Below are 10,973 nucleotides of genomic sequence, written 5' to 3'. Positions count from 1 at the left end.
ATATATATATATATATATAGACAGAGAAATACGATAAACCTCAATCAACTGCGCTGTTTACCAGTCCATAATGGGAAGAGTTACGAAAGTACGTGGCAAATTAACGTGGAAATCGCGCTGTGGAGAATAAATAAACTCGGTAACGGTTCCGGGTGACTTCTTCCACGAATGATGACGCGGGTAGTCGCGAGTCCAAGAGTGGACCGGGGAAAGCGAATGTGTGTGAATCACGCTGTAGGCAATTCTGAAGGCAACTGGCGGTGATTCGTCGCGACCTTTGAAAGTGGATATACATACGACGAGCGCGAGAAGCAGGAAAACAGCGATGACGATGATGACGATGATGGGTAATGTCGAAAAAATTCTTGGAAAGCTCAATCTGGTCATAAAGACCGTGTCCGGGATCAGAACTCAATAAGCAGTGGTTAACAATTTCCCTGAGGAATTATCTGGCAGCCCTAATGACAACGTAAATAATTTGAATAGACTCATGCAATTAAGTGCGTCATCGCGAGCGGCTAGTGTTTAATGGAAGGCAGATAAAAGCGAGAGGAACGTTTATTAACACCTACGCCCGCGCTGTCTCTCGACGAATATCGTTTGTGACTGTTGCAACGATATCAATGTTGGGCGTTTATGCGTAAACAACGATAATTCACGTCTACGCGTAGGCTGTGCGAACTATCTTTCTGCATAAAATGGTGTGTAATGACAACGTGATATAAGTAATCGAAATTAATTATTGTATGCACGAAAGAGTTGTTTTATTGAAAGATGCTCAGCTGTACAATATTATGATCAATTACTAATACTTCTTTCCTATTTTATCTAAAAGATGTCTTTGTAAATGAATGTATAAAAATATAGTATACCTATATTTTTTTATATATACAATATGACGAAAACCGTGTAGGATATAATGTTAAATTAGACCCAAGATTTCAGTTAATTTTAATCATTTTTATAAATCATCTAATATATCATCAATTTGACTAAAAAGAATTAAACACTATACAAGAAAATGTATTAAATAAATTAAATTTGATTCAAAGTTTATTATTTATTAAAGGCAAATATACTTAATATGGACGATTAACTTTGAAACTAATCGCAGAAATGAATTAATTTACATTTTAAATCTGTTTTTTCCCTTCCCAAGTTCTGAACAGGTGTAAAACATGCAATAAGTTAGAATGAGATAGATATAACTTGTTGCACTGTTTAGAATTAGTTCAGAATTCTTCGAAAAAGAATAGACCTATAGACATATGAAAATTAAAATTAACAAAGTGTTCTTTAACTCAAAGAATTAGATTACCTGCTCCTCCATATCTGACGATATACTGCATATAATTAACATAATTTATAAAGAAAGAGTGCATGTTAGCATTCCGGTTGGGAAAGACAATAGGTTTGTTCCGCATTGCTTAAAATCCCTAAAAATTGTTGTATTTAAAACGAACTAAGTATATTTAGGCGAAATTTGAAGAGAAAGAAAGTGAAGATTCTGAGTGCAGAAAGTGCAAATAACCTAATGGTTTATTTACGTTATTTGCAAGGAGAAAACGTGTAATTATATTGTAAATTACGAGACAACCGTGAATGATACTCGCGTGCATTTGCTCGCACTGATAAAAGGTTAAATAACTTTGCTCTGTTCCGATATCACGCTCGAGAGATTAGCATCCCTTCGTTAGTTAGTCATAGAGGTCTGTCTGCCGCTGTATATGCGAGATACATGATTTATTCGCTTGTTAACTGATATCCTTGTGGTAGTGAAATGCGATAAATTTTTGATCCGGCCGAATCATAAATTTCTAAACCTATGCAAATCACAATAGCAGACTACTTTACACGTTATATACATTTTTATTTTCAGGTTACTTGTCAGATAAAACTAAACATCAGACAGTAAAGCTAGATAATTTTGATCGATGTTAGTTAAATTAATAAAGTGTATTTTTTAATCAAATAATATGCTTCCGGATAAGATTTTAGATAAGATCTTATCTTATCATAAAATTATAAAAAAGTATATAAAAGTATATGTACGTTTTATAAGTAAATTATCTTAGGGGAAAGTCTGTATTACGATATCAATGACATTGTTCTCCGTAATCAAGAATCCTGTTGAATTTAATTGGATAACTTTACATTTTGTTATTTGTATTTATCAGTGAAAGATCAAACGAAAATGTCATCAAGTTTTTTTTACGGCAGGAATTAAATAAGAATTACTGGATTAAATGTTACTTAATCAGAGCAGTAATTCCTAGTTTAAGTAAGACATTTGTGAACATGAATAGTACGTTATCCTTTAAAGTTTCAAATAATTTCTCTGAAAGAATATGATTAAAAATGTAACAGTATAATTATATGTACATGATTACATTCTTTCATATAGATTTTTTATCATATAGATTTTTGAAATCAAACTGTTCAAGAAATCTACCAAGCAATCTAGACAGATGCATGTAGCCGCATCTCCATTATTTTACTCACTCATAAAATGTGATGGAATCACATATCTGACACCCGAATATATTACTCTCCATAAATCGTACAAAATTTTATGGTCTATCCCTGAATCTAAAGCTGGTTTCCTTTCGACTTGAGCTCGATTCCTCGAAATGGTTCGTTTCATCGAGGATAGGAGCGAGAGTCAAAGCTCTCGGTTTCAGGACCACCGATCGTATAGTCGGCTTGGTCGTATGCACATGTATGTCGGCGCAGCAGAAAAAACATGCCAACGTACAAGAGAACGTGCGACCGAACGAGAAAGGGAGAGCGCGGAGGTAGAAGACGCTGGAGAACGGCGAACTAAAAGTATATGCCTTTTTCTGCTACTTCGCTCTCTACCTCGCGCTTGCGAACCGGCATCGCATGGTGAACGTGACGTCATCGATCGGACATTCCATCGAGCTTTACGTGCCATTCCAGCGTCTTCTCGCACTATCACGAGAGAATTCCTGGAATGTTTATCAGCGTCAGCAGAAACAATGCTCCACTAAAACAATTAGGTCACGTGAATAGATCCGCGAATGAATGCTTTCGCTTTTATTCAATTCTGGAAGAGCTGAATGAAGCAGCAGTTCGATAATTAATCGATAAAACGGAAATAATATTCTTGCTCGAAGAACAAGTAATATCTTAAGATGTTCTTCGTGTTTGTTAATGCTGCTCTCTGATTCAATGACATCTTAAGACTATATTTTAAGACAAAGAATTGATTTTAAAGAATCGATTATGAATACTGGTCTTAAGTCTACTAATTAATGAATGAGATAAGTCTTTTGCTTTTGTTTCTCTGAAGAAAATTAGAAATTAGCTAAAAAGCTCTGGCCTAACTGTGTCAATTTGTAGATTTTATAAAATAAATACGTTTGATATAATCGAATTGTAATAATTGAAATCTTTTCTTCTTACAGACATATTCTGGCCTCTTTTGTGTCGTAGTAAATCCTTATAAGAGACTGCCAATATATACAGAGAAGATTATGGAAAGGTACAAAGGTATTAAGAGACACGAAGTGCCACCACACGTATTTGCCATTACCGATACGGCTTATCGTTCTATGTTGCAAGGTAACGCACTATCGACCTAATTAAAAATTTGTATTAGTTATGTATTGCATCGAATTAATATCGTTAACTAATACATTAAAATCTAATGTTTGAATGAAGAATTGTAAACAATAAGAATCTGAATTGGATCGTACATTTAAAAATTCAACAATAAGAAATAGAGAAATGATGGCCATAACGAATCAAAGTTAGTTTTTTAAGTTAGCAAAATATATCCTTTATTTAAATCTATATTTGCGATAATAAAAGTTATATTAATTCATTTGCAAAATTTAATTCTTAATTATTTTAATTTTGCTTGACAAGAAAAAAAATTGCAATCAACAAATAGATACTTTGCACTATTTTGTAATATATTCAGTTTCTAAAGTTTTACTACATCAGGCGTTATTCTTTATTTTTTTATATTATTCTGAATGCAGTATGTATTACATTTTAAACAACGTACTCAGAAGTCTTATATCTTAAGACATCTAAATATAGTATATCATTTAACCCTGCTGGTCTGTTCGGATGTTTCACTCAAAGTGTAATTTATTTTTTTACTAACATTTTATTTAAAATTTTTCTCTGGTATTTAATGACTTCGTCTGTGTTAATCTAAGATTTTTTTCTGTGAAAATTTTGTATCTTTTATTTTTCAGAGCTTTTTACATCATATTGATCCAAACAATATGATCGTATAGTAAATTGGAATAAACCAGCAAGGTTAAGTATATTCTCTTTAATAGTCTACAGTCAATACAGTATTCTATCTATTGCAGATCGCGAAGACCAGTCAATTTTGTGCACCGGTGAGTCCGGCGCCGGCAAGACCGAGAACACAAAGAAAGTGATTCAATATTTAGCCTATGTGGCCGCGTCGAAACCCAAGTCTAACGCGGTAAGTCAACGTCCATTAGTACGTTTGTCGGCAGTGGCGACGGCGGTTTCCGTCAAGCGGCGAATCCATTGTGTTTTACGCACGCGCTCGCTGAAGACACGCGTGCTCGACAAATTAAACTACCACAGTTTATACGAGCCATTTAACCTTCTGGTACTCTCGTAAGCACGAATGCTGCTCCCTCGAGCTTCCTGAAGCGCGAGAGTGATCTCTGTCCCCGGAAATACGCATGTATGTCGATTGAAAAGATAAGGCTCTTTATAATAGATATTTCAAGTCTGAAGTAATATCGAATTTATTTTTCAGTTCGCGTTATGTCGGGTTTTCGATACTTAAATGAAAAGAAATATTCAACACATTATGTAAATTGCCATTGAGATGTTATAATTACGGGATGGTAAGACGTGCGCGATTACTATAATTTAAAGTGAGTGAAGCTGAAATCATATGATATCTTCAAACTTAATTTTCATAATAAATATTATTTTGTTCCATATGTCTCTTCCTGCATTTTTAACTGGCTTAAAATGCTATTTGATGACGGTATTCGCGTGCGTATAATAATGCTGTTACGGTTGAAAGGTTTCGATTACCTCACGCACAATTATGTTTACGCGATAGATGTCTACTCACAGCTATGCGCGTTGCCAAGGTTAATGACCAAAGCGGCTATATCGAAATGGCAACAAGAGAATACTACAATTAACACCGCTACCCGGTAAATAGATTTTACTACAACGGCATTTGTTATCCGAGCGATTGTGGAATGCGATTATAATGTTTGACCATGAACGTGTTTAGTCAATTATTTAGCTCGATTCTTTTTTATTTTCCTAGTCGAAGCGTCAAATGCTTGTTTCCTATATGTAAGCTAACGTGAAAGAAGGAAGACTTAGATTACATTCAAACGCGATTTTAAATTAACGAATCGTGTGACAAATTAGCTAATATTATTTTTATTTTTATATTTTTAACATTGTCTAATAGCAATTATTTTCTTTTGTTTGGAAAATGTTACGAAGAGTGTTCAACATCATGAGTTACCGCAGATTTGTTGGATTTATTTCGATAGGACCGCAAAGTGCAACAAAGAGTTCAGAGTCGGATGCACTGATGCGCGATGAGAATACAGACCATCGGCGTTAAAAGCGTTGAAATTTCATATAATTGAGTCACCGTGTTCACCACAACCGCGTCAACCTTTCCGAAGCTCAGAAAACCTCGTTGCCACTCATTTCCATCGCCGGAAGTGCAACCTCAATATCCGATTCATGACGTCTTTACTACGGGCTCGCGGTACAACAAATTCCATATTCGTTACTGCCGAATTAATGACCAGAGGAAACCAAACGTCTCGTGCAAACTGCGAAACTCATTAAAATTCTTTATCATTCAAACAGATTTCCGTGTTTGAATAACTGATTCTGGAATAAGTATTCTGTTACGGATGATTGTTAACATGTCTTTTATAATTCACAATCATGACGTTTTTTTAATGAAGCTATAAATGTTCACAATTACGAAATTTCAGTATCTTATCATAAATGTCTACCAAAAAAACTTTTTTTTAATGGATTGATATTCTTTTTTTAGAGAGAATGTCAATCCATTACTTTAAACGAAAGAGATATTTTTGAAAAAAAAACTCAAAAATGTTAGAGAATATTAATCTAATATAAAAAAAAAATTCTTGAGCTCTTTCAATAATAATGTTTTTCTATAGAGATCTATTGATTGAAAGAGTTCAAGAAATCTTAAGATATTGATTAAATGTGTGTGTGTGTGTGTGTGTGTGTGTGTGTGTGTGTGTGTGTGTGTGTGTGTGTGTGTGTGTGTGTGAGAGAGAGAGAGAATAAAATTGTTTGAGAGCCTCTGCTATACAGGTTCGCATACAGTAGCTTCTTTGTTCTCGTGTATTTTACCGAGATATTTGAAGAGTATAATCTGAACCATCCCGCGAAGCGTAACGTTATTAATAAATCGAAAAAGATGCAGGGAACTGTTTTTTTCCGGATTGCAAATTACGTTGAGGTTTGAGTAGGACGGCAAGTAAAAAAAAAGAGAAATGCGCAGATACAATCTTCAACTGGTAACATTCATTTCTCAGTCCTGTCCATCTGACGTTCTGACCTCGTAGAGTCTTATAACCGTCTTTGTAAATTTTACAAGTCATATGATTATTTTTAGCATTTATGAATCAGATAAAAATTTAAACAGAAATAATAGCGACCGTATGTTGAATGTAAATAATATGATTTAGTCCCTCGTAGACATTTTATAAACGTGGTGCATGTTGAGAGTTTGCTTTCATAACGCAGTATATAGTAAAATATACAAAGTGGGAGGCTTCGTATAGCTGCAAAATATAGTAAGATCGATTATTTGAAAAATAATAAAATTAAAAAAAACAGAAAGATTTAAAAAAATTAAACCTTTTTGCGTATGTTATTATTATTGTTAAATCTCAAAATTCGTAAATACAATATACTAAAAACATTAACACATTTTTAACATTGTATTAGAAAATACTTAATTTTACAATCAACTATAGAAAAGCTAAAGTTTGTAATTGAAAAAGAAGAAGAGAAAATGTCTGATAGTGAAGAATAGCTCTTATTGTTTCTTAAATAATCGATTTTATTAAATGGCACAAGCGACGTTTTCTCACTGGTTTTTTCAACCGGTTTCGACTTGTTAGCAGTCGAAAACGTAAAGAAGTTGCTGCAAAAGGAGCAGCATAGAGAGGAGAGCGTCTTACTCCTTTCGAAGATTCGCTTCTTCTTCCACTCGATCGAAGGTCGCTCCGCAAGAGAGAGCCTTAACACATTTTCGATTACCATAAGTCGCGTTTGCATTACGACTCGGATGGATACTTGTTGATTAAGCCCAATCGATCTATATTGCTCCGCGTACATGTTGCTTATGATGGTTTGGGAAAGAGAAGGGAGAGGGAATCAGAGACACGCGCTCATTGAAGGACCTCTCCTTTTCCAGACAAACGATCCAATTATCAGACCGAGTCTCTTTTTTGATTCTCTTGAGTCACGCGAGCCGGATTGTCCGCGCATGACTCATCTCATGAATGTAAAATCTAGGCCTGCCGTAGATTTAGAAAAAAATAAATATATGTACTCTCCAGGTGTACCGTCACCTTTTCTCCCAACTATAAATTTTTTAAACAGATTTAAAACGATCGCAAGAATTTGATAGACTATTTTTTGGATTTTTAACACTTAATTTTCATCATCGTGATTTTATACTCTATTGTTTAACAATAAGACGAAGAAAACATGCGAAATATTTTGTGTTATGGTGCATCGTAGCAAAATCTAGATATAATATTGAACATTTTCAAATACTAGATTAATTCCGTTGCAATACTTTGCACTCGACGGTCCTTATCGTCTTGTCGTGAACGTAATTGTCGCAAACTAATCTTTGCAGGTCGCATAGAACATGCAATCGACGCAATTAAATTTTCGTGTTATCTGTTTGATTTTTTAATGGCCTTTATTAGATCAAGTCAGTGTACATATATACAGCATGATGATGTATAATTGCGCACATCTGAAGCACACATATCTAATACTTTGTACAGTAAACTTTGATCAAATTGAAATTGTAGTGAGTAAATAACATAGAAATGGTTTTAGCGAAATGGTGACAGGGGTATTTTATTCTTCGATAAATCTGAAGAGAATGGTGCCTTTTTCAGAAAAAATAAACACCTAAATTTGATATATCGATTGCTGTCGTTAAATTAAATGAATTCTATATAAATATTGCATAAAAGTGTATAATTCATAATTTAGAATTTCACTTTGTCTCTCTTTGTTTCTTAAGAGAAGATAAAGAGTTACAATCGATATTGATGAAATATTAGCTGTCACTTAATTTAATTTAAATTAGAAAATTAACATTTTAATGATAAATATTTTTTTTAAATCATGCACCAGTCGAAAATCGCTCTTGTTCAACTAGATTCTGCACGCACAAATCCCGAAGAAGATTTAATCTTTGTCCGCATATCAGGTTTCTTAATGTTCCTTCTTGATCGCCGATCGCACGGCATTTGTACATGCAAAAGTATATGTGTAAAAAAAAGTTTGTAAAACGAGAACACTCGCCTACGGTACGACTGCATGCTATCGCATCGACTGCATTATCGTCTTACTTTTGTTCACAGCCAGCACATTCCTGATCGTTTCGCATGCACAAGAGCAAATAAGCTCGCTTATGTTTCGCCACTACGAACATTTTAAATCATTTCAATCGAAGCATTACTTCCAGATTATACAGGGTGTCGCGCACAGCTGCCTGATTATTTTTTAACGTCATTAATTCCTTGATGAAGTTTAGAGTCAACGATTTCTTAATGAATGTTTCGCGAGTCTATGGTATATCGCACCTGTTCCTTTGATGTTAAGTATCTCTTGGAATTCGAATCTAGATTGAATTAAGATAAGAATAAGATATGTGTGCAATTATCTGTGAAAATTTTTTAATCAGTTTTAGCTATTCCTGCATTTCAATAAATAATCAATTGAGATCGAATTGACTTTCAAATTCATTAAGAATTTAAAAAGTAATGCCGCAGCACTTTATTATGCACCCGATATTTGTATCAAAACTGAATTATTCGGCATCTGAGAAATTATTTTCCAATCTCTCAAAACTGAAATCTAAATCGAAACAAATCCTATAAAAAAGCGATAAAAAGAAAGAAAGAATTGGTTCCAACGTCTGCTAAGATTCTATTTCACTCGAGCGTGCGTTTATTCACCGGTCGATTTGTTTTTCGTGTACTTACCATGTGATACACGAATGTGAAGGAATCGCACGAAGCAAGGACAAACACGCGACTCGAAATCCACGCCATGGTCAATTCTGATCTAATGCTGAAAATTCTTTTATTTTCGGTGCTGACTTTTGGCGGCCGCCCACCTAGACTCCGAGTCCGGCATTAATCATAGTAAGTCAACGAAAGAAACAGAGACCCGGCTCAGGCGGCTGACGACGCCTGTGGCACGGAATTTTCTATTATTTTCCCGCTTATCCACCCCTTACTAACAAATTTTTTTGATTTTTGATATATCAATTGACGCACGTACCGAGAGAGAAGAAGAAATCATAATATATTATCGAAATAACATCACACATTTGTGATCTCGAAAAATATGATACAAACAAATTATATATAGACACATAAACAAAATATGTAAATAACTCGTATATACATGTATATAAGAATTATGGCTATCTATTTTTGTAAGACAAGATTTAAATACGGTGGATATCCATCTTTTATAATGGTTATGTTTAATATAAAATTAAAAAATGACATTTTGGAAGGAATATTGCGCGATGAATAGTTGATGTTTATATTCAAAAGTTTATATTATTTCTAAGAAAAATATATAATATTAATATTACTTTTTAATTAATTTTTGTACATATTATAATACATTTTTATTCAAATTACATAGTTTAATTGTATTAGACATCTTTTATTTTGAGTTGGATGAAAACATGTCTCGCAGTTCTTTTGGAGATGAATATATATATATTTAGATTAAAATATCCTTTTAAACGTAATATAATTTTAATAAGATAATAACTTCTCGGTACCTGCATGCATTTCGCACATAGAGATATAATTGTATTATTTCGCATTACCCTTTTGTGAAAAATTAATCATTGTAAAACCGTTTACCGGAACTATTGGTGTTCTTGTGGCTAACGAAGCTTCTCTTTGCCTCTTTTTTCCTGCTTGCGGATCCAGGGATCTGGGAGTGTCACGGAAAAGTTTGCGGTAATTAACGTGAGAAAGGGAAAAAGAAAGTGGGAGGAAACAATATTAACACTGGTGTGGTGTCGTGATAAGTGTCTTGCCTTACAGCTTGCTTTTGTCATCCATCATTTGTTTCTTTTTTTAGCCTTTCAGTGCGCTGCAGTTTAACAAGTCATAAAAATTACAATCTTCGATATACGTAATACGCTTGATATACGTAATACGCTTGTGTTAATCGTAATACGTTATTATACATCGCTGAGCAAGAAAGCGTGAAAGATTTCGATACCGTTTACGATTATGCTTATAGTTGAATATAAAAACTTTTTATGTCTCGTAATGACATAATGATCTGACGTTTGAAAGTAAAAAGATAACTGTTCTATATTTACAATAGACAATTTCTTTTACTATCATGTCGAAGGATTGTTCATTCTTTAATAAAGCTTACAGTGATTTATCATAAAAATCCTTATCATAAAAATCCTTTTGGATGAAAATTTTCATGCTAATCATGCTCTTTCTAAAATAAATCGACCAAATTAATTTGCGTTCTTATGTTTGAGTGATTAAACCTTCAAAATAATAGGTTAAGCGTTTTTTTTACATTGCTGTATTTTTAATAGTTTTAGAGAGCTATTATTATAATCGTTTATTGCCGTTAAGTCAACATTATTATGTTTATATTTTTGAGGAAATATATAAGATAAAATT

At 33.6% G+C, this 10,973-nt stretch overlaps 1 protein-coding gene across 6 annotated transcripts in view; it reads left to right on the top strand.

The window, feature by feature from the left end:
* The window catches only part of LOC108685674 (myosin heavy chain, non-muscle), a 31,361-nt gene that overhangs the window by 12,998 nt on the left and 7,390 nt on the right, over positions 1 to 10,973 (top strand). For 4 of the 6 annotated variants that reach the window (XR_001931674.1, XM_018190569.1, XM_018190572.1 and 1 more), the window contains exons 2-4: positions 3,429 to 3,585; positions 4,350 to 4,468; positions 9,417 to 9,440. Coding sequence is in view for 5 of the 6 variants with exons in the window: in XM_018190569.1 (XP_018046058.1) it covers positions 3,429 to 3,585; positions 4,350 to 4,468; positions 9,417 to 9,440 (300 nt within the window). In the remaining variant the exon portion in view is untranslated. Of the gene's footprint in view, positions 1 to 3,428; positions 3,586 to 4,349; positions 4,469 to 9,416; positions 9,441 to 10,250; positions 10,290 to 10,973 lie in introns of all 6 variants that reach the window. The other 2 variants (XM_018190573.1, XM_018190570.1) reach the window with 2 other exon arrangements.

Source organism: Atta colombica, unplaced genomic scaffold (genome assembly GCF_001594045.1).
Source record: "Atta colombica isolate Treedump-2 unplaced genomic scaffold, Acol1.0 scaffold155, whole genome shotgun sequence".
NCBI classification, from domain to species: domain Eukaryota; kingdom Metazoa; phylum Arthropoda; class Insecta; order Hymenoptera; family Formicidae; genus Atta; species Atta colombica.
The sequence above is the reverse complement of the archived record's forward strand: the minus strand, read 5'-3'. Positions and strand labels throughout refer to the sequence as shown.